The sequence below is a fragment of the Talpa occidentalis genome, unplaced genomic scaffold (assembly GCF_014898055.3).
Source record: "Talpa occidentalis isolate TD23 unplaced genomic scaffold, MPIMG_talOcc4v2.1, whole genome shotgun sequence".
Classification (NCBI taxonomy): Eukaryota; Metazoa; Chordata; class Mammalia; order Eulipotyphla; family Talpidae; genus Talpa; species Talpa occidentalis.
This window is the reverse complement of record NW_026555331.1, coordinates 72449510-72473404: the sequence shown is the minus strand read 5'-3', so window position 1 is coordinate 72473404 and position 23895 is coordinate 72449510. Positions and strand designations below refer to the sequence as shown.

Below are 23895 nucleotides of genomic sequence, written 5' to 3'. Positions count from 1 at the left end.
ACACTCATTCTTAAATAGCTCTTGGTAACACTGGGTATAGGTTATTGGAAAATTACCTCTTTGCCAAATTTTGCAAGCAAAGCAAAGCAAGAATATTTTTCTGGGTCCTTAGGAGATTGCTTCTGATTCTGTAGATTAACTCCCTGCTGAATAAAATAATAAGTTAATATAATGAACAAGAATCAGATAACCCTATGCCCTAATCCAGAAGTTCTCAGCCATTCTTCATTCTCATTTTGCTAAGGTCTTGAGCATAGTCAGAAGAAAGGAATACAAGTTTTGAAAACTTCACTCAAAAGTCAGTAAGAAATAGTATGTAAAATGGGAAGTGGATGGCTGGTCAAAAGCCACAGGCCTGGAAAAATCCAATCTCTGTTCCCTGTCTTTCAATAAATACCCTTGTGAGCTCGCAGACCTGCTTCCCTGTAATTAGCCAGTTAGGTTGCTCGTAACTGACTTAGGTACAATAGCTCAGCTATTTTCAAACTTAAGTAGTTACCAGATGACATGGTAAGACTGCTTAGCACAGACTGCTAAGTCTTGCCTTCAGTTTATGATTAGAAAGCCTAGAGAGGACAGCAGTGTATTTTAGTCAGTCCGCCTTTTCAGTTCCCCACTCTGTCTATGGTGAATGCTCTCACCCCCCTGCACCTCTGGCCTGTACTCCAGTTCTTGTATGCATAAATAAATAAACCTTTAAAAAAAAAAAAAAAGACAGTCTAGAGAGGAGATGAGACTTCCATGTGATGCTTGGGAAAGGTTATTCTCTAATTATACTTTGTGAACTTCTAGTTCTAGAACTTCTAGAAGTTACTGTAAGTACCCTGAAAATAAGAACAGAAAATGCTAGTAGTTAACATTTTTAAGAGCACCATCCAATTCACCTAAATATCAGTTTTTAAAATATAAATAATAAAATTAGATTGTAAATACCAAATTGCTATAACCTCGTATTTATGATACATATATACATGCTTACACAACCTTAAAAAAACAGGAATATTCAGTGTGTTCCAAGAAACAATTACCTCAAAGTATTTTATTTTCTTGGCATTTCTTACAGCAACAGAAAGCAATTTGTAGAAACCACTGATGAGTGGCAACCGTGTAGACTGTAAAATTATATCATATGTAAATGAATATACCCATGGCTCAAAAAATTCTACATGTTTCTCAGGAAGAATCTCTCTGAAAACGACAAAATAAAACATTAGTGGAGAAATCTGTATCATACTAATATTTTTATCCATAATCAAACAAGTCCACTACTTCATAACATTTTCAGGTACATTTATATTCCTTTTTTTCCTTACTTGAAAAACTTTTATTTATTTTAATTAATTATCATTATTATTATCATTTTATTTTTTTCTTACTATATTTAGCAAAATAAGATTTTTTTTACATCAATTCTTCATTTTTGTACAATATATACTTTCTGCTCTCAGGTGTAATCCCTGTGAAATTCCCACCACCACTTCACCCTTGCACCATCACCATAGTTCCATGTATTCTTCCCACCCCATCCCAATCCTTCTCCCTCCTCCTCCCCAACAAAATATCTCTGATCTGTAGTTGCTTGTTGATTTTGATTTTTATTATAATTACTTTTTTTTTCTACCTGATCCCTTTTTTGGTTTCTCTACATCCCTCCTATAAGTGAAACCATCCAATATTTTTGTTTTTCCTTCTGACTTATTTCACTGAGCATAATCTGTTCCAGCTCCATCCATGTTTCTTGCAAATGGCATGAGTTTATCTTTTTTGATTGCTAAGTAGTATTCCATTGTGTATATGCACCATATCTTTTTGGTCCAGTCATCCATTTTGGGGCATTTGTGTTATTTCCAAAGCTTACCGATTATAAATAGTATTGCAATAAACATTGCAGGGGTGCATGGGGCTTCCCTGGTGGCACAAGGGGTTAATATACGGCACCACAAAGCTATCCACAGCAGCAGCATGAGTTCATCCCCAGACAGAGAGGTGACCCACATGGCACAGCACACCTCTCCTGCCTCGCCCACTGCTCCCCTCAGCAGTGTTTTTCAGTACATCTGCCTATTCTGCTCCCCACTGTGTCTCTTGTGAATCCTCCCACCCACCACATCTCTGGCCTGTACCTCAGCTCTTGAATGCAAAAATAACTAAATGTTAAAAAAAAATAAACATAAGGGTGCAGGTATCCTTTTTAATTAATTTTTTGAGTCCTTTGGGTAGATACCTAGGAGTGGAATGGGTGGATCATATGAAGTTCCATTTTTAATTTGGCTATTTAAGGTACTTGCGGCTCCATATAAATTTCATCAATATTTGATCTATATCCTTGAAGAATGTCACTGAAATTTTTACTGGAATAGCATTAATATTACTATTTTAATTAGGTAGATTGTTGTTAATTTTGAAACCATAGGATTTCTCCCCTCAGATGTGGTCTCTAGAGCTCTCCTACCACAAAAGCACCAATAATCCTCCATCATAGTTTATTGTGCTCTTAACTCTCCCTTTTCTCACCTCCCCATCACCTCCTGGATGCCTCTGAGAAACCATTAAATAGTAAAATATAGCAATTCTAAGTTGGTACATTTTGATATATTTTAAAGGTTCCCATAAACAATTTGAGATTCTGTCTTTTGTCATTTCATTTCTTATATCTACAGAAGTATTTATAGACAATAACTGATAATATTCATTCTAAAATAATTAGAATTTTTTTTAATTACCTGCAAAATTCCACCAGGTTAATGAAAGCTGAGAAATCTTTAGGTTTAACAGGATGCAAGTTAGCAGCTGGATCTGAAGTCGGAATCACCCAAACACCAGTAGCTTCATTTTCATCCTTAAAAATTAATTGTGCCAAAGCAAACATTGTACCATTCAATCACACATTCACTCAACAAATAACTGACCAACTGACTTCATGGCCAAGATCTGATGGTGTGAGAAAGGAATGCAAAAGTGAAAAAAGTACAGATGAAATCTGAGGTTACAGTGTGATAGCAATGATGAACTTCACAGAAAAATTAAAAGAATGCATGGGAAGTGATAAAAGTAAAATGAGAAAAAAAGTTTCAAAAATGAAAATATGAAGGGGGTGGGTATAAAACAGAGAACGTTACAAACGTTGACAAATGGGGTCTTTTACTGTTTTCTGTATATTACCTGCAGTCTCTCGTCTAATTGTATACAGTATGTAGTGAAAGTACATATGCATTAGCACTCACAAATATAAGCTGGTCTTAAAAAAACATTGAGCTCAAAGAATCAATAAATAAATGGGGGAAAAAATAATTATGTGCTCAAAAGGAAGATATTTCCAACTGGAACTCAATCCCTTTAACACTAGTCTCAGTATCATGGTATTTTTTTGTTACTAACTCCTGCAGAGCAGCTGGCAGCCTTAAGCTATGATTTTTCCTAAGTCAGGAAAACCTGGTACAGAAAAAGGGAGGGTGTCTCCTTCCTTTTCTTCCTATTGTTCATAATCTAATATCTTAAGAATACACTTAACTTCTTGCAGCCAGACTTTAAAGTTTTCCTAGCTATAAACAAGAGGAATTCCAGGTTTCCCTATCCTACTGCAAAAGTGACTTTTACAAAAAATGAAATTTGACTTTGTTATTGCAAAGAAAAACTAACAAACCTATTCAACAATTTTTCCAAAAATTTGTTTTAACATATTAAACATACAAATTACTTGAACATAGTAACAACATTTTCTATATATTTAGACTATTCAAACAGAAAAGCACTAATATCTTTATGCTGAAGAAATCAACTTCCTATATGTCAACAAATATGCTATTTTTTCCTGAATACTTACATGCAAAGAGTTGGTATTAAAATTATGTAAAAGCATTACTGGCAAAAACTTCTAACCTCTTGATGTCCAACAATCTGTTTTTCTAGTGTAAGATCCAATTTCTCAACAATCTTCAAAATAGACTTCACAAACTCATTGTACACCAAACGTTTCAGATTTTGAAGGGAAGAACTCACAAAGAGAAATGTTTCATCACCTAAAAAAGAATCCTTTAGGTAAAGAAAAGTAATAATTGTCAAAATTTTGTACACAAATTTATCAATATGAATATTAACTAAGTACTAAGATATACACATACATACATACATATTTAGAAATTATAAAAACCACTATATAAACTAGCAGATTATCAGGAAGTTTTCAAACTGCAAAAATATAGGCAATTTGCTAAATTATTAAATAGTATCATTTCAGTCAGATGATGCAATTTCAATTTATCAGTCATGTAACAGTTACTAAGTAAAAAGGTACACGGGAAGGATTTAGTTCAATCCCTATCACCTCACCCATTAATTTGTGTAAGTGTGCACACATGATGTATTTACATATCTGTGTACATGCAGAGGTATACATACACACATTTATACATACATACATAAACATATACCCTCAAAATAACTTAAAACTATAATCGGCCATTTCTCTAAAAGTGAAACTATTCTATTATAACAAAAATATAGACCAATTACTCTGCCTTTACTGAGACAAATATCCTGTGGAAATTAATCTCAAAATAGGGATATCATACCCAAGGAAGAAATATTTAAGTTAGTAAATGTAGTAAAATTACTAAAAACTTCTCTGCAACAATTCCTAGACTTTTTCACAAGACAGAAATGAACTATTGACAAAACTATTTTTCCTAGGCTATTACTTTGTCAAAGTCTAAATTAAAATGATGCCCAGAACCAGCCAGAAGTAGAAAGAAACTAATAGAAATATATTAGGCAAGAGACATTATTATAATCACAAATGATATAAGTAAAAGCTATATGCCAACCTCCTTCATTCCTATTAAATCAACTGGATTTATCTTCACATTTAACAAATATAAAAAGTATCAATACATCTTTTGATACTTATTTTGTGCTTATTTGATGCTTATTTTGTACTTATTTGATACTTATTTTGTACTTATTTGTTATTTATTTGTTAAATAATAAATATTGGTAATACTGTTATAGTCTTGTTACCCACAGGCTGGATGTCAGAAAGGTCTTTGCATCAACTATACTAAACTACTTAAAGCTAAAATGAGGACTCAACTACAGTAATAAGTTAAATTTAAATGAGCCCTATAATTTTTTTCCTTTTAAGTGATTTTTTTCCTAGTCTCTAAGTTACAAATTTAGTGCTTTATTATGTGAAGTATTTTTCAAAATAACAATTGAAAATTAGTAAAAAATAATTCTGAAATAAGCTTTAGCATGAAACTTTAGAGACTAATAGAGAAGAACTAGGGTACTTTATTCAATTGTAAATTATCATTTTTACCATCATCTGGTCACAGCTCAGGAGATTTCTAAAAAGATCCAGATAGTCTTTGTAGGTGGGCACTTTCCATTTGCCAGTTCTGACTTCCCCCGATGCACGATCATCTTCAGATTCAGCACCCTGGGAAGACAACACACAAAATTTACTAATGGTATTACATAATTATTACTTTTGCCACACTCATTTCTTGAATTTTCTAACCTAAAACAGTTAGGAGTAGGAGACTATAATTTGATTGAGGAAGACAGTGTATTATGAAAGCATAATAGAAAGCAAACTGTAAAAATATCTGATGTTCTCAACTGGGACAAATTGTGACACACTAACATATAATTAAAACAAACACCAAGAAATATGTTATAAATTACTTATCTTATTATCATACATTGGTCAATCTTTCACCTTATCTCATGTCCTGTAACCTCTAGTCACTAAGACATGCTTCCTCTAATCTACTATAAGTAGCCTAGAGTTTCAAGGGACAAAACATTCCCTTTTTGTAAAAATATGTATATAACAGTAATGTTACATTTAAGGATGTTTCATAATTTAGAAGTTTATTCACCTAAAAAAATAAATAGGTACTGTGTCCTACAATTTTGAAAATATAAGACATGGCTAAGTATATTTACTAAAAGGATTACTTTTGTGTATTTTATTTAGAGCCCCAACAATATTTCTAACTTTCAATGACATAAAAAAATAAAATTCAGAATTTACCTTTTGAAGGATCACTGGCTTAGAACATATCCTGATTAAACCCTGATGCACTAAAAAAGAGAAAATAAAAAAAATAAATAAACACTGAGGGCCTCCCTGGTGGCACAAGTTAAACACAGCACGATGAAGCTAGCTACCTACAACCATTGCAGCATGAGTTCAATCCCCAGCAGGTCAGGGAGCTACCCACATGGTGCAGTAGATGTCTCCTGTCTCGCCCACTGCTCCCCTCAGCAGTGTATTTCAGTCAGTCTGCCTATTCTGCTCCCCACTCTGTCTCTGGTGAATCCCCTCACCTCCTGTACCCCTGACCTGTACCCCAGTTCTTATATGCATAAATGAATCTTTTAAAAAAATAAAATGGTGGTGCAGCAGTTGAGCACTGGGCTGCGAAGCTGCCCGCAGCCTCTAGAGTGCCAGTTTGATCCCCGGCCACTGGTGAGGGTCCTACAGGGCGCGACAGACCTCTCCTGCCACGCCCACTGCTCCCCTCAGCAATGTATTTCATAGGTCTGCCTGTTCTGCTCCGCTCTCTGGCTCTGGTGAATTCTCTCACCCTCCCGCGCTTCTGACTGTACCCAGTGCTTGCATAAATAAACAAATAAATAAACAAACAAATAAATAAATAAATCTTTAAAAAATTAAATAAAATAAATAAATGCTGAAAAATACAAATACTCAACAAAAAATGACAGCAATTTTAATAACCTTTACATCTTATTTTTTTTCTTGAAGTGTGTTAATCACTTCAGTTTTAAATTTTAAACTATTAATATTCAGAAGTAAAAAAAAAAGGTTCAAAGAAAGGATGAAAAAAGGAAATTTTGGAACATCAATTATCAGAAGTTCTTCAAATGACATTAAAAGAATTTGATAACTATATGCTCTTGATATTAACAATGATAAGTATTTGCCATAAAAGTAATAATTCCAAACTTACCCACAGTACTAATGCAATTCCAGAGCACTGGTCCTTTTTCTGCTAAAGCAAGGAAAACTTTCACGATGGCTCTACAACACACTGACTGCATTTTTGGACTATACTGTGGGAAACTGTCTATCTGTACCACCATGACATGTTCCAGAACTGGGGTATATACCTCTGGAACCTAATGGAAATAAAGAGCAAACTAAAAGTTAGAGAAGAAAATAAGTAAACACAGGAGTAGTTAAATACTCAAAGTAATTACAACTCAATTATATACATATTAGATAAGTGGGGAAAAAAAAACCTAACTTGTTATCTATTACAAGGTTAGCATTGATTCTTGTCATTACCTAATAAAGGCCCCAAAACTCAGAGTAGAACAGTCTGAATGATCCTAAGGTACAATCCTAGCCCAAACAGCAATCTTAATCTTTCAGAAAGAATAGTAAATAATTTTTCCTGTTATGAGTAACAAAAAGTCAAGTTTCGTGACAAATTTATTTACATAAAATACAATTAAAATTTAATCATAATGGGGCCTCCCCAGTGGTGCAGCGGTTGAGCACTGGGCTGCGAAGCTGCCCACAGCCTCTGCAGCGCTGGTTCAATCTCCAGCCACCAGCGAGGGTCCCACATGGTGTGCAGACCTCTCCTGCCGCACCTGCTGCTCCCCTCAGCAGTGTATTTCGTCAGTCTGCCTGTTCTGCTCCCCGCTCTGGATCTGGTGAATCCTCTTACCCTCCTGTGCTTCTGACTGTACCCAGTGCTTGTATAAATAAATAAATAAATAAATATTTAAAAAAAAATTTAATCATAATGGTGGTGTCCCGAATGCATACATGACTCCATCAAGTTATTTTAAGAACTGAGATTAAATACTTTAAAACTGTGCTCAATTTAATTAAATGATCCTACTTACAGTATCAAGATAAAGCAAGACACTTGCAATGGACTGGAGGAAACTTGGCATCTGATACATATTGTCCTCAACTGTGTCTGTCTGAGTGAGGTACAGCTGCTTGCAGCGCTGAATGAGCTCTACATACATGATGTCAACATCTTTTGCATTTATAACCTTGCAAGGCTTTAAGAAGATAAAACAATAGTCTTAATCAATCTTATAAATACAAAATAATGGTGTTTAAGATGCTGTGCTAAACCATGTGCTTATACACTAGATACCAATAAGTTTTTTAATGGAGAAGAAACACATATAAAATACAGTATAGGGCCACCCCTGTGGCACAGCAGTTGAGCGCTGGGCTGCGAGGCTACTCGCAGCCTCTGCAGTGCCGGTTTGATCCCCGGCCACCAGGAGGGTCCCACATGGCGTGCAGACCTCTCCTGCTGCACCCACTGCTCCCCTCAGCAGTGTATTTCGTCACTCTGCCTATTCTGTTCCCTGCCTCTGGCTCTGGTGAATTCTCTCACCCTCCCGCACTTCTGACTGTACCCAGTGCTTGTATAAATAATATTTGTTTAAAAATACAGTATATATTATAACGATACTTTCAAAAACAATCCATCAGTTACATTATTAATATTTATTCTACACAAAATTTATACTGATTATCAAGTACATTCTAGCATTATTTAGACAGCAGATATCAAAGTCAATGAGACAGTCCCAGCCCCCACAAGGCTAAGTCACCAAGAGGATGAGACTAAGAACTCAATTCATCATCGGAATGTTTTATGGTATTGTACCAAAAACAGAAACAAAGACTAATGGGATTCTTATTCTTGAGACAAGGGAGCAGATATTGAAAGACAGACTTGTAGAGAAATAACAAGTAATTTTTCTGTAAAGCAGAGATCTGCTAAGAGAGCAGTAATTTGGCCATTCTTAACAGTCTTATAATAACTGCTCTTTCTAAAACTCTGGGTAACCTCAAGTACAAGTTTTACATCATAATAAAGGGACAATACTATATTGGAAAAAACATGGTGTTTCTAGCCATCAGACTTCAATTTATATCTTAGTTCTAGCAATTATTAATTGTGTATCATTTGACGAGTTTCCTAATTAATCTGGGTTTTGAAGTCCTTATCTGTGAAGTGGAATAATACTTCTGTAAGCTTTAGGAAGATATGAAGATTTGATCTAATACATGCACAAAAGTATATTACACAATAGAACAGATACTGGAAAAACAAAAACAGCAAGAAAGCAAATGTCAACAATATTGTCAAGTGTGATTATGATATTAAAAAATGCAATAAACTATATTACTCTAAACATTCAAATGAAACTAAAAACAGTAAATTTATGAGCCATACTCCTGCAAAAAGTCCATATCCACGGATAGCAATGGATAAATCCTTGCTGTTTGAATCCATGTTCCTGATGATTGCATAAAATTGCTCCATAAAGTACTGCAGCTTTTTCTTATGTGTTTCTGCATCTTTTCCCACCATAAAAGAAACCTGCAATTGCATAATATTTACTTTTCAGAAATAATGAATAACAAAACAAAGGAATCTACACAAATGTGAAAAGGCTACAATTGTTCAATTATCTATTGTTAACGTGCTACGCAGTTCAATACCATTTCTTTACTCAAAAAAGGACCATTGCTTCCATTTGTTTGGTCTCATCAAGTTCAGAAAAGATACACTATTAAATAAGGCTGTATTATATGTGATGTATTTTTCCCTATTATCTAATTACATCACTTACAACAGTGAAGGCCCACCACCATCCAGCAAGTTCAAGTCACCAAAGGACTGGGCACCTCATTAGGGTAATACAACATAGGTTCAAAACTAACAAGAAAGGCATCTCATTAAAAATTTAAAAATCTACCTACTATAAAGCTTAAATTAGACGAGAAGCAAGAAAGTCTCTATCAAATTAAACAAGCAATAGCTCAAACGCAAAAACGAATATGGATGTTCATAAAGTCTCAAATTTTGGCAAACACTCTGCCCAAAACAAGAATACACAGACTCTAGATAGTTATCAAAGCCAGAAAAAAACTTATCTACCTTAATTGCCAACCTAACAACACACATGGCACAGCAGACCTCTCCTGTCTCCCCGCTACTCTCCTCAGCAGTGTATTTCAGTAGATCTGCCGGTTCTGCTCCCCACTCTGTCTCTGGTGAATTTTCTTACCCTGCCCCCCACAACCACACACACCTCTCTGGCCTAGACCCCAGTTCTTGTATGCATAAAAATAAAATAAATCTTTTAAAAATATATACATATAAGGGCCTCCCCGGTGGCGCAGTGGTTGAGCGCTGGGTTGCGAAGCTGCCCGCGGCCTCTGCAGTGCCGGTTCGATCCCCGGCTGCTCCCCGGCCACCGAAGGAGGGTCCCACATTGCGTGCAGACCTCTCCTGCCGCCCGCTGCTCCCCTCAGCAGTGTACTTCATCAGTCTGCCTGTTCTGCTCTCTGCTCTGGCTCTGGTGAATTCTCTCACCCTCCTGCGCTTCTGACTGTACCCAGTGCTTGTATGCATACATAAATAAATAAACCTTTAAAAAAAATTAAATAAATAAAATATTAACTATATATATATATATATACACACACACACACACACACACACATATATATAAAACAGTGATTGATGTGTAAACCCAAAACTGGAAACAACCCAAATTTTGTCCACAAAGAAATCATGGTATATTCCTTATTGTGAGAGCTACACATGAGAGATAATCTTAATAACCAGAATAATGTGGTGAAAAGGAAAGCCTGATAAAAAGAATGGAATACTATGCAGTAACAAAACAGAAAAATCTCAGAAACATTAGTGCAAAACCATGAAAGAACACAGTGAGATTTACATAAAATTCTAAAGGCAGTGACAGAATGTACTAGTTGCCTGAGACAGGAGGTAGAAATTACATGCAAAGAGGCTAGCGGGAATTTTCTGAGGTGATAGAAATGTTCTGTATCTTGAATGTGTTGACAGTTACATAGGTATATATATTTGTCAAACTCAAACTAAAAATTTAAAATATGTATATGTTGTTATATATAAATTATACCTTGAAAAAGTTGATCTTTAAAAAAATGTGTGTCTAGTTGCTAGATTCTGAGCTTCTCAGCAGCCAGAACAAAAACTATATTATATATATCCCAGATATTCAACGTATTCAAGAGAACAAAGATTTTCCTAGTACTTAGACAAGTCAGAAAGGGGGTACTATTAACAATAAAATCTCAGAATAAATGTAGTAAGGAAGTTCCTTATGGCTGTCTAAAAATATCATGAAATGTACAACAAAATGCAAAGGGGAAATTTTTTACCTATTTTTTCCTACACATTTAAATTTCTTATTATGGGAGCTAGAAATGAGAGGTAATCTTAATAACCAGAATAATGTAGTGAGAAGGAAAGCATGCTAAAGGGGATTGATAAGAAGTTGAAAGGGACAGAACGGGAGAAGGGGACCAGAAAAAAAGCACATCTATTTCAACTTTTGTTGGAATTGGGCCCACACCTTAAAAAAAAAAAAAAAAAAAAAAATCACCACTTCCTCTCCCTCCTGTACCTCAAAGTCAGGAATCTCAGGCCAATACTATCTGTGTGTCACAGTTCAAATAGATGTTCATGGACTAGCTTTTAAATGTACAATCTTTTATAACATTGCCCAGATAAAAATTTTGTTGTCAATCTTCAGTACTCTCCATCAGTGCCAACCTAAGTAGTCTAATTCCACAATTAGTGCAACAGAGTTATTTCCAGACATGCCTAGATTCTCAGATGACAGTCATAAACACATTCACCTTAGTCAAGTGAGATATGTTCTACATTTCCAAACTTGCAGGCTCAAATTCTGTACCCACATCCTATCTGGATGGGAACAGGGAAAGGCAAATGAACTCTCCTTGTTCTTAAATATGTGCAATGTAGCATTTTACCACCACCAATGGCCCCACATTTAGGGAGTTGTGTTCCTCACCTACCTGGTTGCCCTCTGGCTTGAGTGAAGACCTGATCTCTCAGCCCTTCCTTCTACCACCTCATCACTACATCTTCTCTCTCTGAGACCTGCCCTACTCTTGGCTCTGAAACCCCAGTCAGATCTGGTATCTTCTAAGCTTTATTTCAATCCTGCTGCTACCCATGTGGCTGATCAGTGATGAAGCTCTTTTCTTTAAAGAAGCTAATGGGTCAATTTGTACTTACTTTTGAAATGTGCTTTCACAGAATTGGAATTTAATCTTTTGTTTGGAAAAAAACATTTTCAAGTGAAAAGTTGAATTTGTAGTACCTGTTTCAGAAAAGATTCCAGGGCTGAAAGTGCAGTTCTTTTCAATTCCATATTTGTATGGCTACACCATTTTGACATTACTTCAAATAAAGAAATATAGTTGTCCAGAAGACAGGTGCTAAATTGTGATGCATGCAGGGTAAGTAAGCGTAAGCCAGCTGCAATTGTAAAAAACAATCATGTTTAATTTAAATTAGCACAGCAAAAAGCAGAAAAAGAACTGATAAACTTTAGGCATATGTAGAAATTAAAACTGTGTTCATGAAAATCTAGTGTCATTATAGCTAACAACCTACGGGTCCTGATCAGAGCTCTAACGCCTCATTGACCATTTGAATCAACAGCTGACCAATGAATCAATAACAGTGGCCCATGACTGGCCAATGATTTGACCCAAGGCCCCTGAAACAAAGTTCAGAAATAGGATCAGGATTTATTTAAAGTCAGAATCAATCAATCTGGGTCCCACCAAAAAATGCTTTAATTTTTTTTAAATCATTTAATCTAAGCATGACCACCTCAACTGGAGTTTGTGCGCTAAAAAGTCTTCAAAAGCCTCCCTGTAAAAAATTGTGTATGAAACATCACAGATGCTATATTTACTTTCATTTATAGTTTAAGCAAAAGTTTACTCAGGACATTAACTTAGTAATCTGAAATATTCCACCTCATTAAATAAAGAATCTTACCTAAGGGTACTGCATATCTCTTCAGATCAATCTATGAAAAAAGAAAATTACCATCAGTGTTTGACAATCACAAGCCTCAACTGTAAGAGAATTAGAGTAGTATTAATCCTACCTGAGGACGAATTGCCTTTAACGCAAAATCAAAAATCTCCCTTGACATCTGGGCATCTGGGAAAAAACACAAAAAAGCCTCTACTCTAAATTCTATTTTTTTTTTTGGAAAGATTTATTTATTTATTTCTACAAGCACTGGGTATAGTCAGAAGCACAGGAGGGTGAGAGAATTCACCAGAGCCAGAGCAGGGAGCGGGGAACAGAGCAGGCAGACTGATGGAGAAATACACTGCTGAGGGGAGCAGCAGGCGCGGCAGAAGAGGTCTGTCGTGCCATGTGGGACCCTCGCCAGCGGCTGGGGATGGAACGGCGCTGCAGAGGCTGTGGGCAGCTTCGCAGCCCAGCGCTCAACCACTGTGCCACCAGGGGAGGCCCTACTCTAAATTCTAATAGTTATCTGACAAACTTCACAACCAACTTCACAACTAATAACTCTATTTCAGACATTGTGACATCTATATCAAACCCAACAGTCTCTTAGGAATGAAGGAATAATGTCTCCCAAGATCTGACTGAGCTAGAGAGCTGCAAATTATTACTACTGTACAGTTATTACTACAGTAAAATTGGAAGAAAGTTTAAAATAACAAAGACAGGGGTTTAAATTCTAACCCATCACTTATAACCAGTTAAATAATCTTTCTGAGCCCCCACTTATAATCTGTAAAAAGGGGCAGTTTATACCTTCTTTCAGGGTTGTTTGGAAGATTATGTAACTCAACAAAAGCCAAACACATTATAATTTTCCCAAGTCTTCCAGGAATTCATCATGTAGTACATACCAAATCATTATGAGATCTATAAATGTGAATTATGAAGATAAAACAGATACACAACTATATAAAGCAAGGCTCTTATCCTGGTCTGCTTGATGTAACATTTATTTGAAGTACTATCTCCCACCAGATTATTCATTGCAGCTGTCCAGAAATCATGCTTTATTCACAGAATTTCCTGCCCTGGTAACAATGACTTGAAAGCATGGCAGAGGCGAAAAAGAGAAGGAATTAGAAGGGGCTTAAGTTGAGAGGAATATTAACATGACAAGGAAAGGTACTTTAAATTACACACAAGGAAAGATCTCTTCTGGCTGTGATTACTGAAGTTAGCTTCTAAAGTCAAGGTATCACTTGAACTGAGCCAAAGAGAATACTAATTGGGGGAAAGGTCACTCTAATAGAAAGGTGTAGTATACACAGCTGTGCAGACACGAGGGCACCAGGCACTCTTCAGAGCTGTTGGTCTAAAACAAATGGACTCAGTACATTAGGGATTAAAGACCCTGAGTTCTCAGAAGTATGAGTGGATACCATCCTGGTCATTGTGAATTCTCTTCCTATCGTTGGCCCTCTCAATTTGCCTATTCTTGCTTTCTCTTAAATGGAATATTTGTGCTTTAAAAAAAAAAAGATTTATTTTTATATATTGCATATAAGAACTGGGATGCAGGTCAGAGGTACAGGGGGTGAAAGGATTCACCAGAGACAGAGTGGGAGAAGAACAGGCAGATCTACTGAAATACACTGCTGAGGGGAGCAGCAGGCAAGACAGGAGGGGTTTGCTGGACCATGTGGGTTAGCTCCCTGGCAGGGGATCGAACCTGTGTTGCAGTGGCTGGTGATAGCTTGAAAGTGCTGAGACTTTAACCCCTGAGCCACCAGGGAGGGCCTATTTGTGCTTTTTTAACTGGCTTTTCTCAGTTAGCATGATATGCACAAGATTCATTCACATGGTAGTATGTAACAGTAGCCCCTTCCATTACTAAAGCTATAGAGTAAGACAGATCCCACTATGTATGTATATAGTATTATAATATGTATATATTGTGTATCAATGTGGTTGCAAGAAAAGAGGTGACTGTGGCTATAAAAGGGTAGAAGAATGGATCCTTATGTTAATTAATATTCAGTATCTTGACTATTGGTGTACAAATTTACATAGGTGATAAAACTGCACAGAACTAAATACATACACAAACATGAACATGAATCTGAAATAGGTCACTATTCTACTATAGTTATAAAAGATGTGCTTACTGGGGGTAAGTGGGTGCAGACCATATAAAGTCTATATAACTTTTGACAACTGCACATAAGCCCACAACTGGTTTGAAAGTTCAAAAAAATAAACAGGCAATTTATTTTAGACTTATGGTTTTTGAATAAAGAAAATTAAAAAAAAAAATCAAGTAAGGTCAAACAGTACCCTCTTCCATGGTTTTTGTGAAGTTACACATAAGTGAAGACAATCCCTTTAGACATCCTGCCACAACAAGTAGTTTGGGCTCTCTTACTGTTGATGTCATCTAAAAGGCAAGTTTTACAAAGGTATCAATAAAAGAGAAAAATACAATCAAATCTTTGGAAGCAGGGTATCATAAAATTTATCATACCTGGGTCTTAAGTTCTCCCAGAAAAGCCCGGAACAGATTTTCTGAATTATTTATCATCTCACTAGGATGAACTTCACCTAATACTCCTAGGAGTTCATATATTTTTTCTAAAACTGAAAAATAAATTTTAGACAAGTGAAGGCCTAAAGTAACATTTAAATAAATTAAAGAAAATAAGAAAAAATATGAGACTTTAGTTCAAAAGTAATTTCATAATTAAGATATACCAACTATCTAGTTTTATGTACTGAAATCTTTGAAGCTTTATGTAAATCTATTATTATAAACTAAACTACATTTGACATGCACAATGAATTTTCTGTTTACAGATACCACTTTGTAAAGGTTAAGATTTTTAGAAGCAGAAGTCTTCACATTGTTTTTCTTTTGTTTCCATTTTGGCTTGTATTCAGCAAAACAATTCATCCATAAAACATATAAATATACCTTAGTAGAGAAAAGTCTTACACTAATAATTTTTAGTGTTACTTTGTTAACACATTTTAAAATGATATGTAGATGTATCTTACCTGTATCTGGTATTTTTGTTTTCAATGCAAGTTCTCCATAGAATTTGCTAAATAATTCTCCAACTCTAAATTGATCCATGAGTCTAGAACTCCTCAAAGTCTGAAGTAACTAAAAGAATACAAATAGCATTTTCTAAGAAGGAAAATAATGAAATGTGTGTGTATACAGTAAAGTTCCAGAATCATGTGTTTCTAAGGGATTTATGCCTGGGCTCTCAGGATTCTTATCTACCCGATTACTTGAGGGATAAGGTTGGGTAGTGAAAAGAGGGGATTACAAGAGGAAAGAAAGTGTAGATTGAATGTTACCTTCCCAAGTAACTATGGTCATATTATTATATGACCATAATCTCTCATTGTCACTTAAGACAAGGATCAACAAGACCCAAAGGAATTGTAAGAAATGCAGGTAAGGAAAAAACTCTGATACAATGACAATGAATTTAGGCAATTCTTAGTAACCTTAGGTTTTAGAGTAATGTGAGCAGCAAATTCTTTAGTTATTTTTCCCCTTTATACTCACAACCCAAAATTCTTCCTTCGCTACCCAGAAGGGTCTGAGAGCAAATACCCAGATACTGGGTGACAGAAAATAAACAGGGCCTCCCTGGTGGCGCAAGTGGTTAAGACGCAACCTATGCAGCTAGTGCAGCAACAGTTCCATCCCCAGTCAGGGAGCTACCCACATGGCACAGCAGACCTCTCCTGACTTACCCGCTGCTCCCCTCAGCAGTGTTTTTCAGTCAATCCACCTGCCCTGTTCCCCACTCTGTCTCTGGTGAATCCACTCACCCCCTGCACCTCTGGCCTGTACTCCAGTTCTTATATACATAAATAAATCTTTAAAAAAAAAAAGAAAATATATAGCTTATCCATAACCTTAATGTAATTCAAGTCCCTCTTCTAACAGCTCCCACGCAAAACATATTCCAAAGCAACATTGTAAAATTTTTAAAGTTATATATGTTTAGTATAAAATATATGTTCTTATAAATAAATAATTACCTTAATAAGGAGCTCCAGAGCTGGAATTTTACATTTAGCAGCTTTATCTTTTGTGTAAACACTGGTACAGGTATTCTAAGTTTTAAAAGGAGACATATCCAAATCATCAGTAAAACAACAAATATATAACAACAGCTAAAACAATATCTCTGAGAAGAGCAATACCAATAAATGATGTAACAAAATTCATATTTAGGGCCTCCCTGGTAGCGCAAGGGGTTGAGACGCAATCTATGAAGCTATCTGCAGCCACTACAGCACGAGTTTGATCCCTGGCCAGGGAGATACCCACGTGGTGCAGCAGACCTCTCCTGACTCACCTGCTGCTCCCCTCAGCAGTGAATTTTGGTAGATCTGCCTGTTCTGTTCCCCACCCTGTCTCTGGTGAATCCTTTCACCACCATCTCCAACACCTCTGGCCTATACCTCAGTTCTTATATGCATAAATAAATAAATCTTTTTAAAAAAATTCACTATTTAGTTGCTAAAAGTACAATACTTAAGTACATAAATGTACAAATTTAAAAACTAATGAAAACACTGAAGCAGTATGTTATGTATAACAATATCAACAGTAACTACAAAAATTCAAAGTAAAGGAAACCTCAGCAGGATTTAAATAAAAAAAAAGTCACTCCTCCTTCCATACTTTCCACAACACTTATTACTATATCAAGAAAGGATGAATAATTTAAAAAGTCACTAGAGAAATTTAGGGAAGAGGGCCTCCCTGGTGGCTCAAGGGGATAAGACACAACCTATGCAGCTATCTGCAGCCACAACAACACGAATTCAATCCCCGGCCAGGGAGCTACCCACATGACGCAGCAGACCTCTCCTGTCTCACCCGCTGCCCCCCTGAGCAGTGTATTTCAGTCAATCTGCCTGTTCTGTTCCCCACTCTGTCTCTGGTGAATTCTCTCACCCCCCCATACCTTTGGCCTGTACCCCAGTTCTTGTATACATAAATAAATAAATCTTTAAAAAAAGAAAGTTTAGGGAAGACTAGCTGAGATACGATGGGTAAACAGTACAATATAATAAAAAAAGCAGGAGCTCTGGAAGGAGGCAAGTTGGCTCCAAGATAAGAATGAGTTTCATAACTCATATTTGTAAGCTTACAGAGGTTAAGAATACCAACACCACCAACTTTTGGTAAAAATTAAATAAGACAAGGGGAGTTCCTGGTGGCACAGGTGTTAAAAGTCTCAGCGCTGTCAAGCAATTGTGAGCCACTGCTATATGAGTTCCATCCCCAGCTAAGGAGCTAACCTACATGGCACAGCAGACCTCTCCTGTCTCATCCCCTGTACCCCTCAGCATTGAGTTTCAGTAAATCCACCTGTTCAGTAGATCCATACTCTGTCTCTGGTGACTTCTCTCACCACCACCCTACCTCCCCACTTCTGACCTACACCCCACCTCTTGTATGCATAAATAAACGAAAATAAATCTTCAAAAAAAAAAATAAGACAAGCAAAACAGTGCATTAAGGAATTCTGCGAAACGTGATGCACTCTAGAAATGTTATATGTATATGTTAAAATTCCAATCAAGAAAGAAGTCAAAAGACAAAATCAAAACCTATTTTTAAAAGACTGATAATTGGGCCTCCCTGGTGGCGCAAGGGGTTAAGCACCACACTATGAAGCAATCAGAAGCCTCTGCAGCAGGAGTTCAATCCCTGGCCAGCCAGGAAGCAACTCACATGGCACAACAGACCTCTCCTGACTCGCCCGCTGCTCCCCTCAGCAGTGTACTTTGGTCAATCTGCTTGTTCTGTTCCCCACTGTCTCTGGTGAATCCTATCATCCCCCGCATCTCTGGCCTGTATCCCAGCTCTTGTATGCATAAATAAACAAATCTTAAAAAAAAAAAAAAAAAAAGACTGCTAATCATTAAAAATATTTCCTACATTAGGGCTAATTATAATTTATAAAAGATTTAATACAGACTTCATTGAACCCTTAGCATCCAAGAACTGTAATAGAAGCAAATTAGGGCTATTAAAACAAATTACTATTCAAACTATAAATAAGTCTGGGAAAGAAAAGCTTAATATATGGTTACTATTTCCAAAGTATATTTGAGGAAACCTAGGGAACACAGGTTAGACAAGAATGGGAGGCCCAAGAGAGAAAACTTTTCACACTAGTGTCAAAGAGAAAATGTGAATCTTACTCAGTAGGATAATTCTTTAAAATTGCTTAAAGTGACTTGAAATCTCCCTACAATTCAAAAAATCCAATTTACTATGACATAACATTTTAAGTGCAAATTTTATCAAAATAAGTTTTTGACATGGACTTATTAGATCTAAAAAAAAGCCCCCTTTATTTCTAACACAATCAAGTATATAAGTAAACTTTCCAACAAGAAAGGAATCAGTAAAATAAAAATCCAAGTTTAATTTATGCCATGGATGTTAAAAATGGATGTTGCTATTTAATAAGGTTTATGTTCCTTACCTTAATATCAAGAGAATAAGGTGTGATCTTCTGGCCAATTTTTTCTAAGAAAATACATAAAAATTTTAAGACTTCTTCTCTACAATCACGAAACTATAATAAAATAAATGCACAATATAGTAAATATGGGTAAGAATAAGAGTCACTCCAACATAAAGGAATATACAAGAAAAGCAATGAAAATTTTCAACTTACTTCATAAATGCTAAGTGACTTCTGAACAAATACAAGCAAACCAAAATCCTTGGAAAACACTAAGGAAGTCTGTAATGCTGGACCGAAAAACAAAAACAAAAAAAAAAAACAGTTAAGAAAACCTCAAGGACCTACCTATTGGCACAGGGGCTCTCAACACTATCACCACCAGGGCCTAAGTTCGATCCCCAAGTTTGATCCCCCAGCCAGGCATCCAATGCAGCAGACCTGTCCTGTCTTGCTTGCGGCTCCCCTTAGCAGTGTATTTCAGTAAATCCACCTCTTCCACTCCCCACTCTGTCTCTGCTGAATTCTCACCACCTACATCTCTGGTCCTTACCACAGTTCTTCTATGTAGAAATAAATAAATCTTTAAAAAAAAAAATTAAAAGAGCCCCCGGGAAGTACTCCATCACAAACCCACCCAAGTGCATGTTTCTGAACTCGGCCTTGTAAGTGATAAAACACTAAAATAAGGCTGCTATATTAAAACAAGTATCAGACCATTAGGGCAGAGAGGGTGGATACCCAAAGAAAAGCAAATGGCTATCTACATCCGGACCCCAGGAAGCACTTGCTAGAGTCCATAAAGAATTCCATAACGTGGTCAAGAAACCCCCAGAGGGGCAGAGGCAGTCCCTCACCCCAACCTACAGGCAGGCCCTTAAAGCCCAAGGAGAGCAAGAAGTGGAAAGGGGGAAGGCAGATCACTGCCCCAACATCCTGCTTACAGAGCAGTGACTTAGAAAATCCTGCCTGGACAGATAAATTAACACCCAGGGAACACCGGAGCAGTAAACCCCAAAAAGGGATGGAGTGAGCAATCCCCTGTACCCCCTTTAAGGCAGGGGTCACAGGCTTTCCTTGCAATTGTTCTTTGGACTCTGCCAGCCTAGACCTCTTCCCAAGCGTACAGTCATTCTGTCATTCTGTCAATAATAAACTTTGCTTTGCCTAGACATTGCTTTAAATTCTTTCATGGCTATACTCAAGAATCAAGGAACTCCAAAACCCAGACCAAAGCAGGAAATCTGGATGATCTTCCACAGGACTGCAGTATGCAGAATAAAGGGCCCAAAAATGCCAGCAAGGTAAATCTCTGGTGTCAAAGCTGAGACTATGCTACTTTACATGGCAAAAGAATGCAAATGACATTAAGGAAGTTTTATCTACTGACTTTATTTTTTTTTTACAGTATTTTTTAAAAGATTTTTTTTTTTTATTTATGCGTACAAGAACTGGGGTGTAAGCCAGGGGTGCGGGGTGAGAGAATTCACCAGAGAGAGTGGGGAGCAGAACAGACAGATCCATTGAAATACACTGAGGGGAGCAGTAACTTGGCGAGACAGAAGAGGTCTGCTTCACCAAGTGGGTTGGCTCCCTCAGCAGCAGAGGATATGCTGCAGTGGCTGGCTGCAGTGGCTGGCAATAGCTTAATACTGCTGTGTCTATAACCCCTGCACTATCAGGGAGGCCTTTATCTACTGATTATTCTAGATTTTCAGGTAGGCCCAATGTAATCACCAGGTCCTTAAAAGTAGAAGAGGGAGGGGACTCCCTGGTGGCCTAGGGGTTTAAGTCTCAGTGCTGCCACTGCAACAGCCCTCTGCAGCCACCTGAGTTCAATCCCAGCCAGGTAGCTAACCCACATGGTGCAGACCTCTCCAGTTTTGTCCGCTGTTCCCCTTAGCAATATATTTCAGTAGATCTGCCTGCTCTGCTCCCTACTCTGTCTCTGATGAATCCTCCCCCCACATACACACCTCTGGCCTACACCACAGTCCTTTTATGCAAAAATAAATATAATCTTTAGGGCCTCCCTGGTGGTGCAAGGGGTTAAAATGCAACCTATGAAGCTATCCACAGCCTCTGCAGCATGAGTTTGAGCCCTAGCGGCCAAGGAGCTACCCACATGGCACAGCAGACCTCTCCTGACCTGCCCACTGCTCCCCTCAGAAGTGTATTTCAGTAGATCTGCCTGTTCTGTTCCCTGCTCTGTCTCTGGTGAATCCTCTCACCACCCGCACCTCTGGCCTGTACCCCAGTTCTTGTATGCATGAATAAATAAATATTTTAGATAGATAGATAGATAGATAGATAGATAGATAGATAGATAGATAGATAGAATCTTAAAAAAAAAAAAAATGGAGAGGGAGCAAGAGAGATGGGAAGACTGGACAGCATGAGAGATTTCAAACATGAGAAGTAGTTTACCCCAATGAGGCAGAACAGAATTCTAACAACCTTAATGAAAAAGAAAATCAATTCTCAAATCTTCAGAATGGAAAGTGGCATTGGTGGATACCTTGGTTTTATTATACCTTGGGATCCATGTTGGGCTGCTGACTACAGAATGGTAAGATTAACAAACCTGTGATGTTTTAAACCACTAGTTTATGACAGTTTTTATCGCCATCCTCTAAAACCAATAACAATACACAAATGAAAAGACACAGATTATATACTGAAAATAAACTTGGAACTGCCTTGTAATCAAAAAACAAAAAGAATTCTAACTTAGAAACTGTGACAATAAAAAAAAAAGAAACTGTGACAATAAAGCAATTACATAACGCTGTTAGTTTATATCTCCTTTAACATATTCTGGACAATTTATAGATACTAAATAGCACCGCGTTTAAGGGGTTGTTTACATATTCAGCACTGACTTCTGCGGAAGACAATTTCACCTATCTTTCAATTAAGAAGACCGACACAACATCTTGGTGTTTTAAGAAAAGAAATTCAGGAAAAGTTTTCACGCAATGATGAATTTTGACAGTGCTCACGTGAGGCACTTTTACCACAAAAGGATAAAAAGTTCTGACCCACGCATTGCTAAAAAGTGAAAAGAATAGCATGACTTTTTAAGTTACATTTCCGTAATGCTGTTCAAAAGTAGGAACAGCACGTATAACCTTAAAGAAGGTACTAGTGGTTGTAGCTGAAATTAAGGTGAAAGAAAATCCTTGTTTGCTCTCCCTGCTTTAGACAGCAATTGTTGCCAAACTTAGGGCACCAAATTTGATTTTAATATGCCTCTCCAACAAAAAGCAGTATGACAAATCACTTTTTATACACGTCCACAGAAATCCCGCCTTTTTCAGAATCAAATGGCTGGGCCACCAAAAACTCTCGGCGTCCCCCTGCGGGAGAACTGCCGGCCTCGTTCCCTCCCGGCTCGGAAATCCGCAGGGCGCGCGCCCCGGCGCCGGAGGCGGCGCGGCCACGCCTGGACTGTACCCACCCAGCGCCGCGGGGCCGACGCTCAGCACGCACTCCTGCCCCAGGCCTCGGATCAGCTGACAGCTGGCCGTCGCGGCGCCGCATCGATCCGCTGCGGACAAGGACGTTTGCAGCTGCAGCAAGGAGGCCCGCACGCCCAAGCCGGGGTCCGCCATGACGCCCCAGGCCAGCAGAGCGCGTGCGCACGCGCCGTCCCGCCGGGAAGGGCCGCGCGCGCGGGGGCGGGGCTCGCAGGAGCGAGGGGCGGGGCCCCTTGGGGGCGGGGCTCGCAGGGGCGGGGCTCGCGGGAGCGGGGCTCGCGGGAGCGGGGAGCGGGGCCCCTTGGGGGCGGGGCTCGCAGGAGCGAGGGGCGGGGCTCGCAGGAGCGAGGGGCGGGGCCCCTTGGGGCGGGGCCCCTTGGGCGGGGCCCCTTGGGGCGGGGCCCCTTGGGGCGGGGCCCCTTGGGGCGGGGCCCCTTGGGGCGGGGCCCCTTGGGGCGGGGCCCCTTGGGGGCGGGGCTCGCCGTGGCGGGAACTTTCCGTCAGCCCCTAGTGCCTTCCCGCTAGGGCCCCCGGCTTGGACGTCAATTAGAATAGCTGAGCGGCCACGCTATGAATTTGTTGGATACAATTCACTTATCATGCCTGTACCGAAACCTCAGGAGAAATCAGAAGCCATCAATTTGACCTGCAAAAAGAGACAGGAAGGAGAGTGTGGGAGTTGAAGTTGACCCAATACCAGAGCTTGGTGAATGAGCTACACTTTTTTCTCTAGCTAAAGGCTGAAATGCGTTTGGAATAGTTTTAGAAATACAATTGTCTAAGATAGAAAGAAGCATCTTCTCCTTGGCTAGCACTACAGTGAAAACCAACCCCTAGTTGAACATGGTTTGATCCGACTCCCCAGCTTTCCCGCAAAATCGGGGTGGCGTGGGCGGCCGCACCACCCGAACGGCAGGGGGACCGGGGAGCCCTGGCCTTCCGCGGCGCTCGGGTGCTGTTCTGTCCCCCCCGTCGATGCGGAGTGGCACCTCCCGGGGCGGAGCCGGCGAGGACGCTGCTGTGATTGGCAGGGCGTCGGCG

General features: G+C 38.4%; 1 protein-coding gene across 1 annotated transcript in view; it reads right to left on the bottom strand.

The window, feature by feature from the left end:
- Nucleotides 1-22994, bottom strand: part of PRKDC (protein kinase, DNA-activated, catalytic subunit) — a 250915-nt gene extending 227921 nt beyond the window's left edge. Inside the window, exons 1-19 of the mRNA XM_037506810.2 lie at nucleotides 22836-22994; nucleotides 19589-19665; nucleotides 19394-19486; nucleotides 16926-17000; nucleotides 15921-16029; nucleotides 15391-15503; nucleotides 15204-15303; nucleotides 12997-13052; nucleotides 12885-12915; nucleotides 12196-12353; nucleotides 9246-9392; nucleotides 7885-8049; nucleotides 6978-7146; nucleotides 6038-6087; nucleotides 5318-5437; nucleotides 3880-4032; nucleotides 2724-2839; nucleotides 1029-1188; nucleotides 57-143 (exon numbers count right to left, since the gene is read on the bottom strand). Coding sequence (XP_037362707.1) covers nucleotides 57-143; nucleotides 1029-1188; nucleotides 2724-2839; nucleotides 3880-4032; nucleotides 5318-5437; nucleotides 6038-6087; nucleotides 6978-7146; nucleotides 7885-8049; nucleotides 9246-9392; nucleotides 12196-12353; nucleotides 12885-12915; nucleotides 12997-13052; nucleotides 15204-15303; nucleotides 15391-15503; nucleotides 15921-16029; nucleotides 16926-17000; nucleotides 19394-19486; nucleotides 19589-19665; nucleotides 22836-22989 — 2133 coding nt within the window. The 5' untranslated portion in view covers nucleotides 22990-22994. The remainder of the gene's footprint in view (nucleotides 1-56; nucleotides 144-1028; nucleotides 1189-2723; nucleotides 2840-3879; nucleotides 4033-5317; nucleotides 5438-6037; nucleotides 6088-6977; nucleotides 7147-7884; nucleotides 8050-9245; nucleotides 9393-12195; nucleotides 12354-12884; nucleotides 12916-12996; nucleotides 13053-15203; nucleotides 15304-15390; nucleotides 15504-15920; nucleotides 16030-16925; nucleotides 17001-19393; nucleotides 19487-19588; nucleotides 19666-22835) is intronic.
- Between the last annotated feature and the right edge of the window lie 901 nt (nucleotides 22995-23895).